The following is a 27054-nucleotide window of genomic DNA, read 5'->3' on the forward strand; positions in this document are numbered from 1 at the left end:
TTGCCTTTCATTAGTGCTCCAACCAACTGCAATGAGACAATCTAGTATGCTAAGTAAGCTACAGTAAATTTCCTTATACAGTGAGTTGGTTGGTATGCAGTCAGACTAGCCTCTCAGATACCCTTAACAAAACTACAGTACACTGGCAATAAAATGTTACTTTAGGTAACCACTACCAGCAGACACAGAGTGTTGAAGTGTTGAAGAGTGACACATGGTGGATATTCTATTGAGGACTGAGAAATTTTCAATTTTAATCCAGGAGACGAGAGGGATGAAAGAGCAGAAGTGGCCTTCATTTATCAACCACTTCACCTCAGGGGAGACGGACAGACAGCTGAGGGAGAAAGCACACAAACACGCACATAGGTACGTATGTACGCATGTGCACACACACACACACACACACACACACACACACACACACACACACACACACACACACACACACACACACACACACACACACACACACACACACACACACACACACACACACACACACACACACACACACACACACACACACACACACACACACACAAAATACTGCTTTGAAAAGACAGGGATGTTATTGTTATCATCGATCAACCCTGTTTGGTTAGGATTAAAATCTGCATTCACATGTCTGCATTCAAACAGAGTTGACACAGGGATTATAAACCTGTCAGTGGGGCCATGCCAGAAAGGTGTCATCACTATTAAGATCTACTACAGTAGCTTACCTGCAGTTGATGCCTGTAGTTCAGTCTAAACATGGTAGGTAGCCTACTTGGTCGAATGAGGAATATATTTTTTCTCGTCAGTTGAAGAAGTTGCCCTTAATCTCCCTGAGGAGGATGAGTTGGTCAGTCAGCGGTCTAGAGGAGGATGAGCTGGCCAATCAGCGGTCTGCGAGCGTTCATATTTTTAATGACAGGTATATGTCCACATCATTCTATTGATGGGGTAGGCCCACACCATTCTAACACTCAAAAGCTGCTTTTTAACATACTTAATTACCATTTTTTGTAAGGAAAACTATTTCACTCATATTGTAAGTAATTATAGGTCATATTTCATAAAAATCTGGAGACACTGGGAAGTTACTTTAACACGGATCTTTGGTCAGTTTAGGGTTCCCTAATGTATGATGTCCCTGGAACAATATATAGGATGAGGGGAGGGTGATCTCTGGTCAACTTCTATACAGGGCAGAATTTATGGTGGATCATGAATAACAAGCTTAGGGTGCCACCTTGTGGATAGATAGAAAAGTGATTATTTTTTTTGGGGGGGGGGGTGTTCAATAGAACATTTTTATAGATTGTAACAGTGAATCTCTTTGATTGAAATACAAATGATCAAATTTATTCAGTTGCCTGTTTAGAGAATAGACAATCAGGTAACTAAAGTGTAGAGATGTGAAGATTTTAACAAGAGGGTAGGCATAGTTTTAGATCCATTGTAAAGTTGTTGCAGTGTTATAGGCAGAATGCTTAACTATGGATGTTATGAGGCTTTGGAATCCCTGCATAACTACTGGTATGCAATAACATTTAGGCTATTTATAAGATGTCAGACAATTTTTGCAGGGAAATCCCAATGCCTCAACAACAACGCCGCTCTTTCATATTCAGCGACCGAGATTTGCATAGTAATTTTTCAATCTCCAATGGAGGCTAGTCATTGGCGCCAGCTGTCATCTACGTTACATTATTGCACCCCTTGACCCCATTCGATCGTTGCTAGGATTGGCTCATTTTTGGGTCAACTACTTGCTTTCGATTTCTATTGGTGAAATCTTTCACACCCATTCTCCATTCATTCACCATTGGCCAAATCCACGTTTTCCACTAGATGGCAAAGCCACAAAGTCAAAATTGGCTATGTCGTAAAAATTATAACAAAAATGATATATTTGGACTTCATTTAAGGTTAGGGTTAGGCAATTGTTATCAGTGTGGTTAGGGTTAATGTTAGGTTTAGGTTTAAAATCAAATTGTATTGAGAAGAGAAATTATAGAAATAGGCGGGGTTTATGACTTTGTGGCTGTGTTAACTAGGGACGACCTCAAATCCATCCAAGTTGAAGGTGAAAGTATTTTCCTATCTCGTCCTGTAGCACTTTATACAGCGGTTTGTGCCCGGGTTGTTTAACGTTTTGTCTAACACCCCTCCTTGGTAATATTCATCATTATGTCGTTATTCGGTGAGGTTCCCCAAGCCACCCCAGTGGCTGTATTCAAGCTGTCGAATGATTTTAAAGAGGACGCGAACCCTAAGAAGGTGAACCTCGGAGTTGGAGGTAAGAGATGATGATGATGCGTCAATCGCTGGGATGAAGTAAACAAGCTAGCTAACATTTAGATCACAGAGTTACACTGCGATAACAATGCACCTGCTGCCTGTCCGATTTCCTGCAACATTAATAATCGCATAGTTCATTTCCCGTTCAACCGTGGCTAATTAGCTAGCTAACGTTAGTAGCTAACTTAGTGTTTTATTTTTTTATTTTATTTAATCTTTATTTAACTAGGCAAGTCAGTGAAGAATACATTCTTATTTACAATGATGGCTTAGTATACCATAGCTAATCCTTTATAACTAGTCCATCATCTGAAATGTTGTGTTGCAGGGCCCTGTTTGAAAACTGGGTAACACTTTACTTGACACCCAGTGTCATAAGACGGTCATAACCATGTCGTAACAGCTGACATAACTTGTCATAATATGGTCATAACACTGTCATTGCACATATATATATATATATATATATATATATACAGGTGTTGCTTTATATATATATATATATATATATATATATATATATATATATATATATATATATATATATATATAAAGCAACACCTGTTGTGACCTATTGCGTTATTTTATGGCTGGTTATGACACCTACATAAGAGTGTCAAAACCTACATTTATTCAAATTAGTTTTTTCCCTGCCAAGAAGTTTCCTTTCATTTGAAAGTTTGTCACTTAGATCCTTTGTTTTTGTTGTAATAAATTACTTACAGTCATGTTTTTTTCATCGTATTTTAATTAACTTGTAGAAAATACATTTAATGATACTGTCATGAAGCATTATGACCATCCTGTGTCAATGTACTTGGACTAAGAAAATACACTTTATGACACTGTCAAGAAGCATTATGACCATCAGAATCATATAAACCAGGTAGGCCTATCATGTACATGCCCTTATATCAGTCATCAGTCAAAAAGAGTCATCAGTCAAAAAGAGGGTGTCTCGTCCTGCTCCTGAAATCTGCTCCTGCATTCATCCCAGTCATCATCTGAAATGTGCTCCTGCATTCATCCCAGTCATCATCTGAAATGTGCTCCTGCATTCATCCCAGTCATCATCTGAAGTCTGCTCCTGCATTCATCCCAGTCATCATCTGAAATGTGCTCCTGCATTCATCCCAGTCATCATCTGAAATGTGCTCCTGCATTCATCCCAGTCATCATCTGAAATCTGCTCCTGCATTCATCCCAGTCATCATCTGAAATGTGCTCCTGCATTCATCCCAGTCATCATCTGAAATCTGCTCCTGCATTCATCCCAGTCATCATCTGAAATCTGCTCCTGCATTCATCCCAGTCATCACCAGCAGAGCATTGAGGTAGACGCATGTCTGACATCAATGTTTGCGCAATTGCGATGATAATTTAACATGGTCGAATTGTATTTATTTATATATAACAAAATCATACTGTTGACACAAGCTGTGGTGTAATGGAATGCTTTCCCCTGTGTGGTAGGTTTTGGGTTTTGACACTTATGTAGGTGTCATAACCAGCCATAAAAGTATGCAATATATGTCACAACAAGTGTAAATATATGTCATGACAGTGTTATGACCATATTATAACAGGTTATGGCAAGTTATATCAGCTTTTATGACATATTATGACATGTTTGACTGGGTGTCAAGTAAAGTGTCACCTTTTTGCATTCTCCCTCAATGTTGTGACAGACTGGATCTGTTCTATGTGTTGAAACCTTTTCACCTAACCAATCAATCAGGCTAGCATGATGTCCTTTGCTTTCTGTGCTGATTGTTCAGAATCCGTAGATAGCCTAGCAAGGCCTATATAACCTGTTGTTGGCAGTCATCCAAAGAAGTGGCTCTGTCACTGCAGTAAGGAGGACTGGAACAGACTGGAACATGCCGGTAGTTGTAGCTGGAGATCAATGAGTCATGGTCATATCACTGTAGGTTAAGATAAATTGACCGTAATCATGGAGTAATTCACTCCCATTCACTCTCTCTATGATCCTCCTATGAGAGACTGTAGACAGAATACACCCCCGTCCCTCCCCTTTCTTATTGTCACACAACCCAAATGTCCATTTAGTCACACAGTGCAGTGCACTCACACATTACCGTTCTTCTGACTGGATCTTTGTATGGAGTGTTGTTATTAATATTTAACACTGCAGCGCAAAGGCTGAAATCTCTATGTGTGATCTGTGAACGCTTGCTTGGCCTCTCTGGACTAAAGGATTTGCATTGCGCTACCTGTGAGCAGAGCTACGCCAGAGAACTGGCCAAAGCTCTGTTGTTGTCACATGGTGTTAAACCCTCTATTAACAATTCATAAGAGTTGGAAAAACGGCGGTGGATTAGGGTCCTATTGGAACACTTTACAGTTCTTTCAGAAAGTATTCATACCCCTTGACTTTTTCCACATTTAGTTGTGTTACAGCCTGAATTTTAAATGGCTTACATTTATATATTTTTGTTACTGGCTTACACACAATGCCCCATAATGTCAAAGTAGAATCATCTTTTTAGAAATTAATAAAAAATGAAAAGCTGAAATGTCTTGATTCAATAAGTATTCAACCTCTTTGTTATGGCATGCCTAAATAAGTTCAGAAGTAAAAGGTTGTTTAACAAGTCAAATAATAGGTTGCATGGACTCACTCTGTGTGCAATAATAGTGTTTACCTCATCTCGGTACCCCACACATACAATTATCTGTAAGGTCTCTCAGTCGAGCAGTGAATTTCAAGCGCAGATTCAACCACAAAGACCAGGGAGGTTTTCCAATGCCTCACAAAGAAGAGCACCTATTGGTAGATGGATAAAACATTTAAAAAAACAGACATTGAATATCCCTTTGAGCATGGTGAAGTTATTAATTACTCTTTGGATGGTGTATCAATACACACAGTCACTACAAAGATACAGGCTTCATCCTAACTCAGTTGCCAGAGGGGAATAAACCGCTTAGGTATTTTCACCATGAGGCCAATGGTGACTTTAAAACAGTTACAGAGTTTAATGGCTGTGATAGGAGAATACTGAGGATGGATCAACAACATTGTAGTTACTCCACAATACTAAGCTAATTGACAGAATTGTACAGAATATAAATATTCCAAAACATGCATCCTTTTTGCAACAATGCACTAAAGTAATACTGCAAAAAATGTGGCAAGGCAATTAATCTTTTGTACTGAATACAAAGTGTTTTGTGGTTTCGATTCCCGCTGGGGCCACCCATACGTAAAATGTATGCACTCGTGAGTGTAAGAGACTTACAAAGTGTCGGCTAAATGGCATATAATATTATTATTATTATGTATGGGGCAAATCCAATACAACACATTACTTAGTATCCATATTTTCAAGCATCGTGGTGGCTGCATCATGTTATGGGTATGCTTGTAATCATTAAGGACTGGGCTTTTCAGCATAAAAAAGAAAGGGAATGTGTAAGGTTCTGTATTTATTTTCTTAGTCAACCTTGTGTTCTGTTTCATTATGTTCTTGAACGTAGCCCTGTTTCTCTGTGTTCTTGAACGTAGCTCTGTCTTTCATTTTTGTTAATTGATTTCACCTGTGTTAGTTACTCACCTGGTCTCATCAGCTCCTTATTTAGTTCAGTTCATTCTGTTTGTGCCTTTGTGAGGTATTGCTCGTTTTGACTCTACTAAGCCTTTTCCTAGCTCGTTTGTGAGAACCAGTTATAGCCTTCAGTCCTAGTTTTGATTCACCTGCCTGTTTGCCTACCTGTGTATGACCATTGCCTGCCTGTGACCACGATTCCTGCCTTCTGTGAAGGTGAAATAAACACCTGCCGCGCGTGAATCTACATCTTTTTCTCCCTGAGCTAAGCACAGGCAAAATCCTATAGGAAAATCTGTTTCAGTCTGCTTTCCACCAGACACTGGGAGATGAATTCAGCTTTCAGCAGGACAATAACCTACAACACAAGTACTGTATACACTGGAGTTGCTAACCAAGAAGACAGTGAATGTTGTTGAGTGGTTGATTTAACAGTTTTTACTTAAGTCTGCTTGAAAATCAATGGCAAGACCTGAAAATGGTTGTCCAGCAATGATCAACAACCATTTGAAGAATTTAGAAAATAATAATAGGCAAATGTTGCACAATCCAGGTGTGGAAAGCTCTTAGAGACTTACCTAGAAAGACTCACAGCTGTAATCGCTGCCAAATGTGACTCCAACATGTATTGACTCAGGGTGTTGAATACTTATCTAATGAAGATATATTAGTGTTTTATTTGTCATACATTTTTTACAAATGTTAGAATTATTCTTCCACTTTGACATTACGTAGTATTTTGGCTAGATCGTTGACAAAAAAATTACATTTAAAACATTTTTAATCCCACTTTGTAACACAACAAAATGTGGAAAAAGTCCAGGGGTGTGAATACTTTCTGAAGGCACTGTAAATGTATGCCTCCTCAGTGCCTTCCCTGAAGTAATCGCTAACATGATTGGATGGGCGTAAGCAAGCATTCCACTACATGTAATGTTTTATTTTTTTTATTTAACTAGGCAAGTCAGTTAAGAACAAATTCTTATTTACAATGACGGCCATAGCTTTGACCAATCCAATCATATCAATGATGATTACTTGAAAGGAGGAAAGGATGGATGTTGTTGGATCAGTGCCTAAACTAGCTCTTGAGAACGCAAGGGGGTATACCTATTTACAGACAGAAATGGTATCAGAATGTGAATTTTGAACTTTTGTTGCATACATATCCAGATGATGCTGCGTACTATTTTGCGCAAGGACGCTGTCAGAATGATCAAAGTGTAAATCTGCTGTATCGTGACACTGCGTTTGCTCTTTCCCCCTCCCCCTGCTCTCTCTCTGCAGTGCAGGTCGGAAGTGTTTGAATTTCCCTGATTAGCACAGGTCAGGCCTACGGCCTAGTAATCCCTTCCTGCAGTAGGCTAACAGTAGGCTGGTACTGTGGTCAGCTGGCTGAAAATAGCCTACATAGCCTAGCTACACCATGTGTTTACATGCTCATAGAGCAGATAGACCCATGTCCCTTCTCTTGAACTTCAGTCACAAATGATACAGTTCGTCGTGCTCTTTTAGAAAGTGGATGTGGAAGTATGTTTTCAGACAGTTTACAGACTAGAATAGTTGAGTAGGTAAGAGTCTGTAGACAGGAGTGCCTCTCCTCTTTAGCTCAACAACACTGTTTACTCTGATTTAGTAACTTACTAGTTTGGCTTTCTTATCAATGATGTCTGACTGGAATTTAGGACAGCAGAGGAAAGTGCACAGCCGCAGTCTTTGACATTCATCAGGTTGTAGCCTGATCCGTTGAAACTATAAAAACACACCTTTGCAAAGTTGCCCACCACCCACTTAAAAAAAATACTTCAGTTTACTATAGAATACTACAATACTTACTATAGAATTCTGTTGTAAACTGTAGGTATAACACATCTATTTCTATTGGCACAAGCACTGTTCATGAAACAAACTGTTCACACCCTTCTGGTTGGCAGAGACAATTTAGCAGTTTTAAAGCTTATTTCCTGCAATTCCATCCATTTTGCCATGGGATGGAGGTTCTTTTGCCATTTTAACCTAATGAGTCCTACCATCGTGCCGTTGTGATGTAGGACTTCCAACCCCTTTTAAACATTGTGTGTTTATCTATTTCTTTTGCATCCATTGGGTACCAACCATTAGTGTGTGTAGTTAACAGGGGCTGAGCTAGAGCGGTGTTTGTGAAACAAGGGTCCCGAAGAGGCCCAGGGCTGGGTCTCTAAATAAAATCATCTGTAGAGTCAGAATGGTTTGAGCTACAAAGTGATCTATGAAAATCTGAGACTCTCACGAACACGCACATGTAGCATGTTTTGCTCTATGACACTCACAAGCTATACAAGAGTTGTTAAAAGGTAAGGGGTTCTTCTACATTGCATAATGTAATAATACTGTAATAAGCTCACAGTTGCTGTCACAAACTCCAAACTCCACACAATTGTCACGGACTAGTTGGACATACATTTCCCACTGAGCAAACAATTTCTGTACTTACTGCATTCATATAAATGAATTCTTATCAGGTTTTTGCTTTGCCGGACCTTATTTTTTTGTTGTTGACGTTTGTCAATAAAACTCATGAATGTAACTGTTTATGTCAAATTATTTTGTGTTCTACTTGTAGTCCTGGTTGTCCTGAAAAGAAAATGGCTGGACATGCAGATAAATTAAAGTTTGTCATGGGGTGCAGAGAAAGTGTTGCAGTTTTAAAGCTAATTCCTTATGTGTGTTCATGTGATATTTGAGTGACTAAAAAAACGTTAGCTGACATGGGTTAGTTGTTCTGGACATTTCTGACAAATTATAAATACAGTTGAAGTCAGAAGTTTACATACACTAAGGTTGGAGTCATTAAAACTCATTTTTCAACCACTCCACAAATTTCTTGTTAACAAACTATAGTTTTGGCAAGTCAGTTAGGACATCTACTTTGTGCATGACACAAGTAATTTTTACAACAATTGTTTACAGACAGATTATTTCACTTATAATTCACTGTATCACAATTCAAGTTGGTCAGAAGTTTACATACACTAAGTTGACTGTGCCTTTAAACAGCTTGGAAAATTCCAGAAAATTATGCCATGGCTTTACAAGCTTCTGATAGGCTAATTGACATCATTTGAGTCAATTGGAGGTGTACCTGTGGATGTATTTCAAGGCCTACCTTCAAACTCAGTGCCTCTTTGCTTGACATCATGGGAAATCAAAAGAAATCAGAAAAAATGTTTGTAGACCTCCACAAGTCTGGTTCATCCTTGGGAGCAATTTCCAAATGCCTGAAGGTACCACGTTCATCTGTACAAACAATAGTACACAAGTATAAACACCATGGGACCACGCAGCCGTCATATCGCTCAGGAAGGAGACGCGTTCTGTCTCCTAGAGATTAACGTACTTTAGTGCAAAAAGTGCTAAACAATCCCAGAACAGCAAAGGACCTTGTGAAGATGCTGGAGGAAACAGGTACAAAAGTATCTATATCCACAGTAAAACGAGTTCTATATCAAATTTCTAAATCAAATCAAATCAAATGTATTTATATAGCCCTTCTTACATCAGATATCTCAAAGTGCTGTACAGAAACCCAGCCTAAAACCCCAAACAGCAAGCAATGCAGGTGTAGAAGCACGACATAACCTGAAAGGCCGCTTAGGAAGGAAGAAGCCACTGCTCCAAAACCGCCATAAAAAAGCCAGACTACGGTTTGCAACTGCACATGGGGACAAAGATCGTACTTTTTGGAGAAATGTCCTCTGGTCTGATGAAACAAAAATAGAACTGTTTGGCCATAATGACCATCGCCATGTTTGGAGGAAAAGGGGGAGGCTTGCAAGCCGAAGAACACCATCACAACTGAAGCACGGGGGTAGCAGCATCATGTTGTGGGGGTGCTTTGCTGCAGGAGGGAAATAGATGGCATCATGAGGATGGAAAATGATGTGGATATATTGAAGCAACATCTCAAGACATCAGTCAGGAAGTTAAAGCTTGGTCGCAAATGGGTCTTAGAAATGGACAATGACCCCAAGCATACTTCCAAAGTTGTGGCAAAATGGCTTAAGGACAACAAAGTCGAGGTATTAGATTGGCCATCACAAAGCCCTGACCTCAATCCTATAGAAAATTTGTGGGCAGAACTGAAAAAGCGTGTGTGAGCAAGGAGGCCTACAAACCTGACTCAGTTACACCAGCTCTGCCAGGAGGAATGGGCCAAAATTCACCCAACTTATTGTGGGAAGCTTGTGGAAAGCTACCCGAAGTGTTTGACCCAAGTTAAACAATTTAAATGCAATGGTACCAAATACTAATTGAGTGTATGTAAACTTCTGACCCACTGAGAATGTGATGAAAGAAATAAAAGCTGAAATAAATAATTCTCTCTACTGTTATTCTGACATTTCACATTCTTAAAATAAAGTGATGATCCTAACTGACCTAAGACAGGACATTTTTACTAAGATTAAATGTCAGAAATTGTGAAAAACTGAGTTTAAATGTATTTGGCTAAGGTGTATGTAAACTTCCGACTTCAACTGTAGCTCTCTAAGGTCTGACATGACTTGAGGAAAACTGCTGATGCACTACCCAATGAAATTTCACCTTGAGCATTCTACTATTACAACTTTCAGTAGTAAGTTGAAAGCCATTCCGACCCTTTGCGCCCCCACAGTTTTGGAACTACTGCTGTAGAATACTATATAGTGCATTCGGAAAGTATACTGTGCATTCAGACCCCTTGACTTTTTTCACATTTTGTTACGTTACAGTGGCTTGCGAAAGTATTCACCCCGCTTGACATTTTTCCTACTTTGTTGCCTTACAACCTGGAATTCAAATGTATTTTGGGGGAGTTTGTATCATTTGATTTACACAACATGCCTATGACTTTGAAGATGCAAACAATTTTCTATTGTGAAACAAACAAGAAATAAGACAAAAAAACTGAAAACTTGAGCATACATAACTATTCACCCCCCAAAATCAATACTTTGTAGAGACACCTTTTGCAGCAATTACAGCTGCAAGTCTCTTGGGGTATGTGTCCATAAGCTTGGCACATCTAGCCACTGGGATTTTTGCCAATTTTTCAAGGCAAAACAGCTCTTTCAAATGGGATGGGTTCCGCTGGTGTATAGCAATCTTTAAGTCATACCACAGATTCTCAATTGCATTGAGGTCTGGGCTTTGACTTGGCCATTACAAGACATTTTAATGTTTCCCCTTAAACCACCCGAGTGTTGCTTAGCAGTATGCTTAGGGTCATTGTCCTGCTGGAAGGTGAACCTCTGTCCCAGTCTCAAATCTCTGGAAGAGTGAAACAGGTTTCCCTCAAGAATTTCCCTCTATTTAACGCCATCCATCATTCCTTCAATTCTGACCAGTTTCCCAGTCCCTGCCGATGAAAAACATGGGGGATGGTGTTCTCAGGGTGATGAGAGGGGTTGGGTTTGCACCAGACATAGTGTTTTCCTTGATGGTCAAAAAGCTCAATTTTAGTCTCATCTGACCAGAGTACCTTCTCCAATATGTTTGGGGAGTCTCCCACATGCCTTTTGGCGAACACCAAACGTGTTTGCTTATTTTTTTCTTTAAGCAATTGCTTTTTTTCTGGCCACTCTTCCTTAAAGCCCAGCTTTGTGGAGTGTATGGCTTAAAGGGGTCCTATGGACAGATACTCCAATCTCCGCTGTGGAGCTTTGCAGCTCCTTCAGGGTTATCTTTGGTCTCTTTGTTGCCTCTGATTAATGCCCTCTTTGCCTGGGCCGTGAGTTTTGGTGGGCGGCCCTCTCTTGGAAGGTTTGTTGTGGTGCCGTATTCTTTCCATTTTTTAATAATGGATTTAATGGTGCTCCGTGGAATGTTCAAAGTTTCGGGTATTTTTTAATAACCCAACCCTGATCTGTACTTCCACAACTTTGTCCCTGACCTGTTTGGAGAGCTCCTTGGTCTTCATGGTGCCGCTTGCTTGATGGTGCCCCTTGCTTAGTGGGGTTGCAGACTCTGGGGCCTTTCAGAGCAGGTGTATATATACTGAGATCATGTGACAGATCATGTGACACTTAGATTGCACACAGGTGGACATTATTTGACTAATTATGTGACTTCTGAGGGTAATTGGTTGCACCAGATCTTATTTAGTTATTTTTTTCATTTCACTTCACCAATTTGGACTATTTTGTGTATGTCCATTACATGAAATCTAAATAAAAATCAATTTAAATTACAGGTTGTAATGCAACAAAATAGGAAAAACGCCAAGGAGGATGAATACTTTTGCAAAGCACTGTACAGCCTTATTCTAAAATTGATTAAATAAACAATTTTCCCCATCAATCTATACACAATACCCAATAATGACAAAGCAAAAACAGGTTTCTAGGATTTTTTTGCAAATGTATTAAAAATAACAAAGACAGATATACCTTATTTACACAGGTATTTCTCCAGTAGGTTTCCTCAAGGACAAAGCCTGCACTTTGATGTCAAAGATAATAAAATAAAAACGCTATAGTAAATACTACAGTAATGTCTGCAAAAACGACAGTATACTACAGTTTGTTAAAACATTACAGTAAATACTACAGTATACTAAAGTCCGCAAAAACACTACAGTACTAAATACTACAGTATTATACAATCCGTAAAAACACTATATGAAATACTTGTAACGTTCCTGACCTGTTTTATGTTGTTTTTGTATGTGTATATGGTCAGGGCGTGAGTTTTGGGTGGGCAGTCTATGTTTTCTGTTTCTATGTTGGTTTTGGTTGCCTGGTATGGCTCTTAATTAGAGGCAGGTGTTTTGCGTTTTCCTCTAATTAAGAGTCATATTTAGGTAGGGTGTTCTCACTGTTTGTTTGTGGGTGATTGTCTCCTGTTTCGTCCATGTCTGTACCATACGGGACTGTTTGGCTGTTCGTTCGTTTTGATGTAGTCTGTTCCTGTCCGTGAGTTCTACGTTTAGTTATGTAAGTTCATGTTCAGGTTTTCGTCTACGTCGTTTTCTTGTTTTGTAATTTTGTAAGTGTTTTGTTTTCGTGTTGCCGTCGTATTCAAATAAAGAGATGGCTTATTTCCCTACTGCTGCGTATTGGTCCACTGATCCTTCTCTCCTCTCCTCATCTGAGGAGGAGGAGGACAACAGCCCTTACAATACTATAGTATACCGTTTAAATACTGTAGTAAACTGTAAATACTACAATAAAGACTGCGAAAACACTACAGTGAACACGATAATATTTATACCATAGTATACTATAGTATTTTTTCATGTGGATGAGACATACGGTAGGCCTAATTACATATTAGTCTACTTGGATCTTGCAGAGCAGTAAAGCTTCTAGTGTAGTAGAGCGCAGGTGAGAGTGTTTGTGACATTTCCATCTGAGTTAGAACTCTCCTCAGGTTGTCAGTGTTCATTGTTCATTGGCACCTTCCCCTCTTGAGTGGGTTGCTCACCAAGGCAGTAATGCCAGCTGGAGAGAGAGCCATAGGGCCACAATTGGGCTACTGCAACATTTGCATCGTAAAACAAACATAACTGGTAAAAACATATATCAATATGTCGGCTATATCAGGCTCATATATTGGAAACACTGTATCCCCCCTCACCTGCTGTAGCTAGCCTGTCTCTTCCCTCCAGCCTACAGGACAGATGAGGGCCAGCCCTGGGTGCTGCCCGTGGTTAAGAAGGTGGAGAAGATCATCGTAGCGGACAACAGTCTGAACCATGAGTACCTGGCCATTCTGGGTCTGCCTGAGTTTAGGTCCTCTGCATCCAAGATCGCCCTGGGAGAAGACAGCCCTGCCATCCAGGAGAACAGGGTAAGGTAGTTTATGAAGTGTGAGTGTGTTAGGGGAGTTGTGTTGTGTGCATGTGTGCGTGATTATGCAGATATTGAGCTGAATTTAAAGGAATGTATTTAAATTTGTACTGGTGCACTACATTGCTCCTAAGTAGTTATCAAGTCACTTATTTCGTGTGTATCAGCCACCACCTTCTCTTTTCCTCTGTCTCTCTCTCCCCCTCTCTCTCTACTGTCTCTCTCTCTCGGTCACCCTCTCTCACTCTCCCTCACCCACCTATCTCTCTCTCTCTCACTCGCTTCCTGTCTCTCTGTCAGGTGGGAGCGGTGCAGTGTCTGGGGGGTACAGGTGCTCTGAAGATGGGGGCAGAGTTTCTCAGACGCTGGTACAACGGGAATGACAACACAAAAACACCTGTCTATGTCTCAGCGCCTACCTGGGGTACACACACACACACACACACACACACACACACACACACACACACATGCACACACATGCACACAGGAACGACAACACTTAAACACCTGTTTACATATCTGCTCGTACGGCTGATTCAGGGCTGTATGAATGTCCTCAAATAAGATATAAACTTTTCATTGTTGTTGTTATCTAATCTGGACCTTATACTGCGAAATTGTCCTCTTAATAGTTAATTAATAGGTGACAATATACAGTGCCTTGGGAAAGTATTCAGACCCCTTGACCTTTTTCCACATTTTGTTACGTTACAGCCTTATTCTAAAATTGATTTTTGTTTATTCTCATCAATCTGCACACAATACCCCATAATGACAAAGTAAAAATAGTTTTTTTGAAATTTTTGCTAATTTATAAAAAATACTAAACTGAAATATCACATTTACATAAGTATTCAGACCCTTTACTCTGTACTTTGTTGAAACACCTTTGGCAGCGATTACTGGATCGAGTCTTCTTGGGTATGACGCTACAAGCTTGGCACACCTGTATTTGGGGAGTTTCTCCCATTCTTCTCTAGATATTCTCTCAAGCTCTGTCAGGTTGGATGGGGATTATTTTTTTTATAACATTTTTATTTAACATTTAACTAGGCAAGTCAGTTAAGAGCAAATTCTTATTTACAATGATTGCCTACCCCGGCCAAACCCGGACGACGCTGGGCCACTCGGTGCGGATCATGGCCGGTTGTGATACAGCCTGTAATCGAACCAGGGTCTGTAGTGATGCCTCTATCACTGAGATGCAGTGCCTTAGACCGCTGCGCCACTCGGGAGACCCTGCCATTCGGGAGCGTTGCTGCACAGCTATTTCCAGGTCTCTCCAGAGATGTTCGATCGGGATCAAGTCCGGGCTCTGGCTGGGCCACTCAAGGACATTTAGAGACTTGTCCCGAGGCCACTCCTGCATCATTGTCTTGGCTGTGTGTTTAGGGTTGTTGTCTTGTTGGAAGTTGAACCTTTGCCCCAGTCTGAGGTCTTGAGCGCTCTGGAGCAGGTTTTCATCAAGGATCTATCTGTACTTTGCTCTGTTCATCTTTGCCTTGATCCTGACTAGTCTCCCAGTCCCTGCTGCTTAAAAACATCCCCACAGCATGATGCTGCCACCACCATGCTTCACCGTAGGGATGGTGCCAGGTTTCCTCCAGGCGTGACACTTGGTATTCAGGCCAAATAGTTCAATCTTGGTTTCATCAGACCAGAGAATCTTGTTTCTCATGGTCTGAGAGTCTTTAGGTGCCTTTTGGCAAACTCCAAGTGGGCTGTCATATGCCTTTTACTGAGGAGTGGCTTCCGTCTGGCCACTCTACCATAAAGGCCTGATTGATGGATTGCAGAGATGGTTGTCCTTTTGGAAGGTTCTCCCACCTCCACAGAGGAACTCTAGAGCTCTGTCAGAGTGACCATCGGGTTCTTGGTCACCTCCCTGACCAAGGCCCTTCTCCCCTTATTACTCAATGTGGCCGGGCGGCCAGCTCCAGGAAGAGTCTTGGTGGTTCCAAACTTCTCCCATTTAAGAATGAGGGAGGCCACTGTGTTCTTGTGGATCTTCAGTGCTGCAGAATATTTTTGGTACCCTTCCCGAGGTCAGTGCCTCGACACAATCCTGTCTACGAGCTCTACGGACAATTCCTTCGACCTCATGGCTTGGGTTTTGCTCTGACATGCACTGTCAACTGTGGGACATTATATAGACAGGTGTGTGCCTTTACAAATCATGTCCAATCAATTGAATTTACTGCAGGTGGACCCCAATCAAGTTGTAGAAACATGTCAAGGAGGATCAATGGAACAGGATCCACCTGAGCTCAATTTCGAGTCTCATAACAAAGGTTCAGAATACTTATGTAAATAAGGTATTTCTGTTTTTTATTTTTAATAAACCTGTTTTGCTTTGTCATTATGGGGTATTGTGTGTAGATTGCTGAGAAGTTTTGTTATTTAATCAATTTTACAATAAGGCTGTAACGTAACAAAATGTGGAACAAGTCAAGGGGTTTGAATACTTTCCAAAGGCACCGTAGGTGATTAAGTCCAGCATGTTACTTTTTAACATGCTGGACTTAATCTTGGTAACAATGTCAAAGCAGGCCTCAAAAGACACATGAAGCATTCAAAGAAAGACTCTTCTTTAGAGAAAAGTGTTGTGAAACCTCTACTGTTTGTTTCTAGAGAACCACAACGCTGTGTTTGCCAACGCCGGGTTCGAGGACATCCGTCCCTATAAGTACTGGGACGCAGAGAAGCGGGGTCTGGATCTGGACGGTTTCCTAGGCGACCTGGAGGTGAGACGCTGACCTCTGAACTGGTGGTGTTGACATGGAGACCATACCGCCTCCCGAACTCTGAGTTTACCTCACAATAGTGAATATTGAATATCTTAACTGGTCATGTCAACGTAGATAGTAAATTAGCTTTTGCCACACTGTTGAAAAGAGGATAGGTTTGGCTTTCTAACGATACCAACTTGGTGCATCAACTCCCAGTACACAATATATGATTTGTCTGTCCTGTAGTCTAACATTGACCTTTCACCCCTGTCCCAGAGTGCACCAAAGCATTCCATCTTTGTTTTGCACGCATGCGCCCACAACCCCACCGGCACAGACCCTACACACGTAGAGTGGATGCAGGTGGCTGAGGTCATGAAGGTAAGTGTGTGTGTGTGTGTGTGTGTACGTTTTACTCTACTTGTGAGTACCAGAAGTCCTCACAGGAATAGTAAACCACCTAAAAAAGGCTATTTGTAAAAATACTGTTTTATGGGTTAGGGTTAGGTTTAGTGTTAGAGGTTAGTGAAAATAGGACTTTGAATGGAATCAATTGTTGGTCCCCCCCAAAAATAGTAAGACATAGCTGTGTGTGTGTGTGTGTACACGCGCAGCATTATGTAACACAAAAAATATTTTATTATATTTATGTGCATGTCATTTTTTTATTTTCTGAAGGTTTTAATATTTCTCCTTTTTTTGTTTTCTCTCTCCCCAGAGGAGGAAGCTGTTTGTGTTCTTTGACTCAGCGTACCAGGGCTTTGCGTCAGGCTGTCTGGATAAGGATGCCTGGGCCGTGCGCTACTTTGTCACGCAGGGCTTCGAGATGTTCTGTGCCCAGTCCTTCTCCAAGAACTTTGGCCTCTACAGTGAGACACACACACACTCACACACACACACACCAGTGTTGATTTCGTCAACAATAACTATGAAGAAAAATACTCGTCAACTATGTACCTATTTTTCCTGACTAAAACAATGACGACAACGAGACGAGATGCCCTGGAAAAAACTAGAACTTACAAATTATTTTTAATTTTAGTCAATGGAAATGTGATGAGATGAGAATTCCATGTGAAACTAATGGACATTAAATTTGACATGGAGCTCCTTTTCATCTGTTTTGTTCAATCCTAAGCATGCGTGCATGCAGAATTTTTTATGCAATCCTCTCGTTGGCAGAATTAACTTCTTCAGTTGCGTGAGCTGATCTGCCCGGCTCTCCCACACAGCTCCCAGGCAGTCACTTCAGTCACTCGTCAATCTTCTGAACTGATGCGAAGCCAGGACACTTCACTTAACTAGGCTAACCTCAGCTAGAAACAATAATGTTTACTCTTTCTCCTACTTTCATGTAGACTGTTTTCTCATGTGCGCTGTTATTTATTCATTCGTGTTGCTGCTCTCGCGTCACAGTACTCAAATGCGAGTTGCGGTTGCTATTTTCCTATGGGAAAAACAAATGCTATTTGTTGAATATTAGGATTACTGTAATACTTCTGGCATTTTTGGAAAGCTCAAATGCTCCCCCTTTCAAGGAAACCATTGTTATTTAACCCCCTTGACGGTTACGATGGGGATAAAATCTGAGATGTAAATTGTTTCACCTATAGGCTTTTTAGCCTATATGGTTAATTATGGCTGGCATTGGTAACAATCTGCCACAATATCAATGTTGCCAGCTAAGGTATAGGAGGGGATAGTAGGCCTAGCTGTACAAAGCTATCTGAATGTACACAAGATGGAAGTTAAAGGTAGCCTAAATATTCATTATAAAAAAAATAAAAATAAATACTATTATGTGGGCTCAAATCAAATCAAAGTTTATTTGTCCCGTGCGCCGAATACAACAGGTGTAGACCTTACAGTGAAATGCTTACTTACAGGCCCGAACCAACAGTGTTATTTTTAAGTACCTATTAGGTGTACAATAGATAAGTAAAGAAATAAAAAACAACAGTAAAAAGACAGTGAATAATAACAGTAGCGAGGATATATACAGTAGCGAGGCTATAACAGGCAACGTTAGTCGGGCTAATTGAGGTTGTATGTACATGTACAGTTGAAGTGGGAAGTTTACACCTAGCCAAATACATTTAAACTCAGTTTTTCACAGTTCCTGACATTTAATCATGGTAAAAATTCCCTGTCTTAGGTCAGCTAGGAACGCCACTTTATTTTAAGAATGTGAAATGTCAGAATAATAGTTGAGAGAATTATTTATTTCAGCTTTTATTTCTTTCATCACATTCCCAATGGGTCAGAAGTTTACATACACTCAATTAGTATTTGGTAGCATTGCCTTTAAATTGTTTAACTTGGGTCAAACGTTTCGGGTAGCCTTCCACAAGCTTCCCACAATAAGTTGGGTGAATTTTGTCCCATTCCTCCTGACAGAGCTGGTGTAACTGAGTCAGGTTTGTAGGCCTCCTTGCTCGCACACGCATTTTCAGTTCTGCCCACAAATTTTCTATAGGGTTGAGGTCAGGGCTTTGTGATGGCCACTCTAATACCTCAACTTTGTTGTCCTTAAGCCATTTTACAACCACTTTGGAAGTATGCTTGGGGTCATTGTCCATTTGGAAGACACATTTGCGATCAAGCTGTAACTTCCTGACTGATGTCTTGAGATGTTGCTTCAATATATCCACATCATTTTCCATCCTCATGATGCTATCTATTTTGTGAAGTGCACCAGTCCATCCTGCAGCAAAGCACCCCCACAACATGATGCTGCTGCCCCCGTGCTTCATGGTTGGGATGGTGTTCTTCGGCTTGCAAGTCTCCCCCTTTTTCCTCCAAACATAACGATGGTCATTATGGCCATACAGTTCTATTTTTGTTTCATCAGACCAGAGGACATTTCTCAAAAAAGTACGATCTTTGTCCCCATGTGCAGTTGCAAACCGTAGTCTGGCTTTTTTATGGCGGTTTTGGAGCAGTGGCTTCTTCCTTGCTGAGCGGCCTTTCAGGTTATGTCGATATAGGACTCGTTTTACTGTGGATATAGATACTTTTGTACCTGTTTCCTCCAGCATCTTCACAAGGTCCTTTGCTGTTGTTCTGGGATTGATTTGCACTTTTCGCACCAAAGTACATTCATCTCTAGGAGACAAAACGCGTCTCCTTTCTCAGTGGTATGACTGCTGCGTGGTCCCATGGTGTTTATACTTGCGTACTATTGTTTGTACAGATGAACGTGGTACCTTCAGGCATTTGGAAATTGCTCCCAAGGATGAACCAGACTTGTAGAGGTCTACAAACATTTTTTCTGAGGTCTTGGCTGATTTATTTTGATTTTCCCATGATGTCAAGCAAAGAGGCACTGAATTTGAAGGTAGGCCTTGAAATACATCCACAGGTACACCTCCATTTGACTCAAATGATGTCAATTAGCCTATCAGAAGCTTGTAAAGCCATGGCATCATTTTCTGGAATTTTCCAAGCTGTTTAAAGGCACAGTCAACTTAGTGTATGTAAACTTCTGACCAACTGGAATTGTGATGTGATACTGTGAATTATAGGTGAAATAATCTGTCTGTAAACAATTGTTGGAAAAATTAATTGTGTCATACACAAAGTAGATGTCCTAACCGAAAGCTATAGTTTGTTAACAAGAATTTTGTGGAGTGGTTGAAAAACGAGTTTTAATGACTCCAACCTAAGTATATGTAAACTTCCGACTTCAACTGTAAATGAATGTATAGTTAAAGTAACTATGCATATATGATAAACAGAGAGTAGCAGCAGCGTAAAAGAGGGGACACAAACACAATGCAAATAGTCTGGGTGGCCATTTGATTACCTGTTCAGGAGTCTTATGGCTTGGGGGTAAAAGCTGTTGTGAAGCCTTTTGGTTCTTGACTTGGCGCTCCGGTACAGCTTGCCATGTGGTAGTAGAGAGAACAGTGTATGACTGGAGTGGCTGGAGTCTTTGACACTTTTTAGGGCCTTCCTTTGACACCGCCTGGTGTAGAGATCCTGGATGGCAGGCAGCTTAGCCCCAGTGATGTACTAGGCTTTACGCACTACCCTCTGTAGTGCCTTGCAGTCGGAGGCCGAGCAGTTGCCATACCAGGCAGTGATGCAACCAGTCAGGATGCTCTCGATGTTGCAGCTGTAGAACCTTTTGAGGATCTGAGGACCTATGCCAAATCTTTTTAGTTTCCTGAGGGGGAATAGGCTTTGTCGTGCCCTCTTTACGACTGTCTTGATGTGTTTGAACCATTCTAGTTTGTTGGTGATGTGCACACCAAGGAAATTGAAGCTTTCAACATGCTCCCCTGCAGCCCGTCGATGAGAATGGGGGCGTGCTCGGTCCTCCATTTGCTGTAGTACACAATCAGCTCCTTAGTCCTGGTTACGTTGAGGGATAGGTTGTTATTCTGGCACCACCCAGCCAGGTCTCTGACCTCCTCCCTATAGGTTGTCTCGTCGTTGTCGGTGATCAGGCCTACCACTGTTGTGTCGTCTGCAAACTTAATGAGGGTGTTGGAGTTGTGCCTGGCCATGCAGTCGTGGGTGAACAGGAAGTACGGGAAGGAACTGAGCACGCACCCCTGAGGGGCTCCAGTGTTGAAGATCAGCATGGCAGATGTGTTACTACCTAGACTCACCACCTGGGGGCGGCCCGTCAGGAAGTTCAGGTGTTTAGGCCCAGGATCCTTAGCTTAGTGATGAGCTTTGAGGGTACTATGGTGTTGAACTCTGAGCTGTAGTCAATGAATAGCATTCTCACGTAGGTGTTCCTTTTGTCCAGGTGGGAAAGGGCAGCGTGGAGTGCAATAGAGATTGCATCATCTATGGATCTGTTTGGGCGGTATGCAAATTGGAGTGGGTCTAGGGTTTCTGGGATAATGGTGTTGATGTGAGCCATTACCAGCCTTTCAAAGCACTTCATGGCTACGGACGTAAGTGCTACCGGTCTGTAGTTATTTAGGCAGGTTGCCTTAGTGTTCTTGGGCACAAGGACTATGGTGGTCTGCTTGAAACGTGTTGGTATTACAGACTCAATCAGGGACATGTTGAAAATGTCAGTGAAGACACCTGCATTTGGTCAGCACATGCCCGGAGCAGACATCCTGGTAATCTGTCTGGCCCTGCGGCCTTGTGAATGTTGACCTGTTTAAAGTTCTTACTCACCTCGGCTACGGAGAGCATGATCACACAGTTCGTCCGGAACAGCTGATGCTCTCTTGCATGACTCAGTGTTGCTTGCCTCGAAGCGAGCATAGAAGTGTATTAGCTAGTCTGGTAGGCTGGTGTCACTGGGCAGCTCTCGGCTGTGCTTCCCTTTGTAGTCTGTAATAGTTTGCAAGCCCTGCCACAAGACGAGCGTCGGAGCCGATGTAGTACAATCTTAGTCCTGTATTGGCGCTTTGCCTGTTTGATGGTTCGTCGGAGGGCATAGCAGGATTTCTTGTAAGCTTCTGGGTTAGAGGCGTCACTACAGACCCTGGTTTGATTCCAGGCTGTATCACAAACGGCCATGATTGGGAGTCCCATAGGGCAGTGCACAATTGGCCCAGCGTCGTTAGGGTTTTGCCGGGTTAGTCCGTCATTGTAAATAAGAATTTGTTCTTACCTGACTTAGTTAAATAAAGGTTAAGTAAAAAATATATAAAAAAATATGTGACTAAAATGGCTGTGACTAAAATAGTTCAGACTTTTATTCGACTGATAATAACTAAAACTAACGGATTAAAGGACAAAAATTTGACTACGACTAAAAAGGTATTTTAAGGCTAAAACTAAATCTAAAATTGCTGCCAAGATTGACACACACGCACTCACACACACACTGTAAGATTGACACACATGCACTCACAACCAATCTATGTATCAAAAACCAATCTATGTATTCTTACTCCCACCTTTCACACATAACACGCGCACACACATTTCAAATGTAATATATGTACATAATGCAATCTGTAAACTGCAGGGAATACTAAATAAAATGTCTGTGTGCTGGCAGATGAGCGTGTGGGGAACCTGACTATTGTAGCTCGTGATTCTGACAACCTGAAGAGAGTTCTATCTCAGATGGAGAAGATTGTCAGGGTAACCTGGTCCAACCCTCCCTCCCAGGGTGCAAGGCTGGTCGCCATCACACTCAACACACCTGAACTCTTCGCTGAATGGTGGGTACACACACACAGACATTACAAAAGTAGTGTATGCACGTCCAACAATTAAACATGAGTGGTCAAAACGTTGATCTATATCCTCCCTTCCTCCCCCTCTCTGTCTGTCTAACCCTGTCTCTCCGTCTAACCCTGTCTCTCCGTCTAACCCTGTCTCTCCGTCTAACCCTGTCTCTCCGTCTAACCCTGTCTCTCCGTCTAACCCTGTCTCTCCGTCTAACCCTGTCTCTCCGTCTAACCCTGTCTCTCCGTCTAACCCTGTCTCTCCGTCTAACCCTGTCTCTCCGTCTAACCCTGTCTCTCCGTCTAACCCTGTCTCTCCGTCTAACCCTGTCTCTCCGTCTAACCCTGTCTCTCCTTCTAACCCTGTCTCTCCGTCTAACCCTGTCTCCGTCTAACCCTGTCTCCGTCTAACCCTGTCTCCGTCTAACCCTGTCTCCGTCTAACCCTGTCTCCGTCTAACCCTGTCTCCGTCTAACCCTGTCTCCGTCTAACCCTGTCTCCGTCTAACCCTGTCTCCGTCTAACCCTGTCTCCGTCTAACCCTGTCTCTCTGTCTAACCCTGTCTCTCTGTCTAACCCTGTCTCTCTGTCTAACCCTGTCTCTCTGTCTAACCCTGTCTCTCTGTCTAACCCTGTCTCTCCGTCTAACCCTGTCTCTCCGTCTAACCCTGTCTCTCCGTCTAACTCTGTCTCTCCGTCTAACTCTGTCTCTCCGTCTAACTCTGTCTCTCCGTCTAACCCTGTCTCTCCGTCTAACCCTGTCTCTCCGTCTAACCCTGTCTCTCCGTCTAACCCTGTCTCTCCGTCTAACCCTGTCTCTCCGTCTAACCCTGTCTCTCCGTCTAACCCTGTCTCTCCGTCTAACCCTGTCTCTCCGTCTAACCCTGTCTCTCCGTCTAACCCTGTCTCTCCGTCTAACCCTGTCTCTCCGTCTAACCCTGTCTCTCCGTCTAACCCTGTCTCTCCGTCTAACCCTGTCTCTCCGTCTAACCCTGTCTCTCCGTCTAACCCTGTCTCTCCGTCTAACCCTGTCTCTCCGTCTAACCCTGTCTCTCCGTCTAACCCTGTCTCTCCGTCTAACCCTGTCTCTCCGTCTAACCCTGTCTCTCCGTCTAACCCTGTCTCTCCGTCCAACCCTGTCTCTCCGTCCAACCCTGTCTCTCCGTCCAACCCTGTCTCTCTCTCTCGCTCGGTCTCCCTGTCTCTCTGTTGTAGGAAGGATAATGTGAAGACCATGGCAGACCGTGTGTTGTTGATGAGGGCTTCACTCCAGGCTAAACTGCAGGCTCTGGAAACACCAGGAACATGGGACCACATCACACAGCAGATCGGCATGTTCAGCTTCACTGGCCTCAACCGTAAGCACACACACATACACACACAACTGAATGCAAACAAATGCATACCTCTCTTTTCCTCTCTAGTCTTAAACACACACATAGACTCCCCACCCAGCTATGTTTAGCTTCACCAGTCCGCTGAGCACATCCTCATTACTGTTTGTGTGAAGTAACTTCCTGGATAAACATTAAACTCCGCTGTGCTGTCTTCCTGAGAGCTTCAAAAAGCTGTTAGAATCAGGAAACAGCTTCCCAGCGTAGAGAACACTGACGCTAAGGCTCACTGATGCCTTAACTGACCAGGGAGGGGGGGGGGGGGGCAGTTCTACTCAGTATACACATGTACACAGCACACTGGCACAGAAATATCCTCTCTTCTTTAACTCTCCTTTCACACCGATAGTATATTGTATGTTCTGAAAATATAATATTTGTGATGTCATACCTTTTTATATTTTCTCTCCCTCTCTCTGTTCAGCTAAACAAGTGGAGTACATGATCAAGGAGAGGAGTATCTACCTAATGGCCAGTGGTCGTATCAACATGTGTGGTCTGACCACTAAGAACATCGACTATGTGGCCGAGTCTATCCACGAGACTGTTGTCAACGTCCAGTAGAAGACTACACTACCCACAACCACCAGCACTCCCTCCTGCCCCACACCAGCTGTGTTTGTGTGTGTGTGTGTGTGTATAATGTATTGGACCAAACATACATAGTAAGCCCCATTCCCAGCACACTAGCCTATGCTGGGCCTATAATGTCACTTGTTGTCTATAGATACATTGTATTTGAACACTTAATTGAATACACAGGCAGCGTAAAGGCTAAAGAGAAGTGTTAATGATTTGTCTGTGTGTCTCTAAGGGGGTATCATCCCTGTGTGTTGCAGTAGAGTGTGGTGTGATTTAATTTGTACTGTTTTTGTTCAGTAGTGTTGAAGTCCTGTTTACTGATTAAGCACTGTGTGTCAGGGCATTTTAGCTGCTGTGTGGTTCCACACTAAGGCACTAGCTGGATGTGTCTTAATACTCTGAAATGGCTTCCTTTCCTCATCTCCTTCATTACAACTGATGTTCCTGCAACCTATCGTGTCCAGCAGGATCAGTGATCATGGAGGGAAGGACACAAGGAAAGGAGATGTGGAAAATAAGCTATATTGTTTAAACTATTGAGACACAGCCCCAGTGTTTCTGGATGTATTAGGACTAGCTCCCGCAGTGCTGGTGATGGTGATCTTCCATTGCTTATTAATATTATTAACATTACCTTATGATTAGTATTGTTTGTGTCGTTGAATTGCGGTGGGATGTGAGCCTGGCATTTTGAAAAAAAATGACCTCATTTGTATTTATTTTTATTTAAAGCTGCAGTAGTAACGTTTTGGGCGACCTGACCAAATTCACGTAGAATTGTGAGTTATAGATTTGGCATTCTCATTGAAAGCAAGTCTAAGAAGCGGTAGATCTGTTCTATGTGCACTATTTCTATGCGTCCCGTTCTTAAGTTTTGGTTTTGCATCTTTTACATTGGGTTTTGTTCACCAGCTTCAAACAGCTGAACATGAAATATATTTGGTTATGGAAAAAATATCTCAAAGCGGTTTAGATGGTACAATGATGCTCTACACTATACTTGCTTGTTTTGTCGCAAACTGAAATTACGCAAACTATTAGAATGCTAGCAACCAGTAAATGACGGAACGATTTCTGCAAATTGCACCTTTAAATGTATTTGGGTACTATCAGGTGCAATCGGGAGAACGTATAAAAAAAAAAAAAGGAATGCCATCGCAATTCAAGAACGACCCATTTGTATGCAGATTTCATTCCAACTGTGAAATGCGCATTCCCTGTTCTGTTTGACTTACCCACCTGCATACCTTATAGGAGTTGTTTGTGTCCACTTGAAAGAGAAGCTAAATATTAACTGTGACCAAGTAATCAGTACTTGACTTGAAAGCATACAACAAGTACTAGAGTGAAAAACAATCAATGGACCAAATCAGTCATGTCAAATCAATGTATGTCGAAGAGATGTAGCTATGTAATAAGGATGCTAATATTGAACTTGAACTATGGACGTTATATTTACAATCATGTTTATATTGGCCCAAGATGATGAAGTAAAAATGATGTATCCATACCTCCGACTTAAGCTGTGTAGCTCTCTGTTGAATTTCACGCTCTAAGTTCTGGCGTGCGTTCAATAGGGACAAACAGGACTGTTCTCAATCAGAGAGAAACAATCCCTGTTATTTTTGTTTCAACATTTGAAAGAAGGATCTGCTCAATGTGAATGTCCAATCAGTCTATTCCGAAGCGGTCGCTCTCTGTTGTTATTGCACTATTATCAGTATCTGACATCTCAGTGGTGTACATGTATTGTTCAAAATTGCACAAATCAAATGCACTAACAGATGCTGTGAATACCTGTGTATCTCAAGGGGGTATGACTCAAATCCTTTAATAAATGTCTGCACACCACAATATAATGCCAGTTCTTTCCATCTGAGAGCCAGGATGCAAAATATATTTTGTTTGTGCAAGTTGTCTCTTTGGTGTGTGTTTCTCATGACACTGGGGATCAGTGCAGAAAGCCAAGAACACTATCAATACACAAATGGAATTCAGAACAACAAGTCAGGTATGAATCTGTTAGAATCTTTTTATTGAGGAGTTCATCGTTTTTAATACATTGGGAGGTCTGATATCCTGAAAACCCTGATAATCTGAAGATCATGTTTTAAACTTAAAACATCCCTAAATTCGCACATTCCGGGAAAATAATAATAAAATGTCCCCTTACATATCCTCCTGTCCCTTATAATCTATATAAAAGCTATCACTATCTACTGTATCTCTGTCACCCTCACCAAATGTGTTCTCTGAGAGCATGAGGCTGAGAGAGTGCTTGGTTTCTTAGTTCTTTGATTTCAACAGCTCAGCTACTGTATTTGTCAGGTCATAAGGGATCCTGTGTGTGTGGGGGGGGTCCTTCTGTAAAGCAGTTCAGTACTGAATGCGTGTGTGTTTGCGTGCGTCAAGGAAGGCAGTGGCTTGACGTCAGACTGCGTCACGTCTCCTCCCACCTTCCCTGCAGTGCTCACTTTCCCTTCTGTTTCTCTCCTTTCCTCTCTCCTGCTCACTACCTTTCTTCTTCCCTCCCAC

General features: G+C 41.8%; 1 protein-coding gene across 1 annotated transcript; it reads left to right on the plus strand.

Annotated features, from left to right (window-relative positions):
- Positions 1–2033: 2033 nt before the first annotated feature.
- On the plus strand, positions 2034–26373 carry LOC139571103 (aspartate aminotransferase, cytoplasmic-like). The gene is made up of 9 exons (XM_071393652.1): positions 2034–2287; positions 13483–13664; positions 13964–14087; positions 16298–16410; positions 16672–16776; positions 17114–17264; positions 22373–22538; positions 23759–23901; positions 24362–26373. Exons 1-9 carry the CDS (start codon positions 2179–2181, stop codon positions 24499–24501), a joined length of 1233 nt encoding a protein of 410 aa, XP_071249753.1. The 5' UTR covers positions 2034–2178; the 3' UTR covers positions 24502–26373.
- The last annotated feature ends 681 nt before the right edge of the window (positions 26374–27054 follow it).

This window comes from Salvelinus alpinus, chromosome 3, assembly GCF_045679555.1.
Source record: "Salvelinus alpinus chromosome 3, SLU_Salpinus.1, whole genome shotgun sequence".
Lineage (NCBI taxonomy): Eukaryota > Metazoa > Chordata > Actinopteri > Salmoniformes > Salmonidae > Salvelinus > Salvelinus alpinus.

What these genes read in the sequence shown, in the direction of transcription:
- LOC139571103 (XM_071393652.1), top strand. Translation starts at nt 2,179, where the DNA reads ATGTCGTTATTCGGTGAGGTTCCCCAAGCCACCCCAGTGGCTGTATTC. An exon ending in AGGTGGCTGAGGTCATGAAG is followed by an intron (nt 16,777 to 17,113) that starts GTAAGTGTGTGT and finishes CTCTCTCCCCAG; the next exon opens with AGGAGGAAGCTGTTTGTGTT. An exon ending in CCTGAACTCTTCGCTGAATG is followed by an intron (nt 22,539 to 23,758) that starts GTGGGTACACAC and finishes TCTCTGTTGTAG; the next exon opens with GAAGGATAATGTGAAGACCA.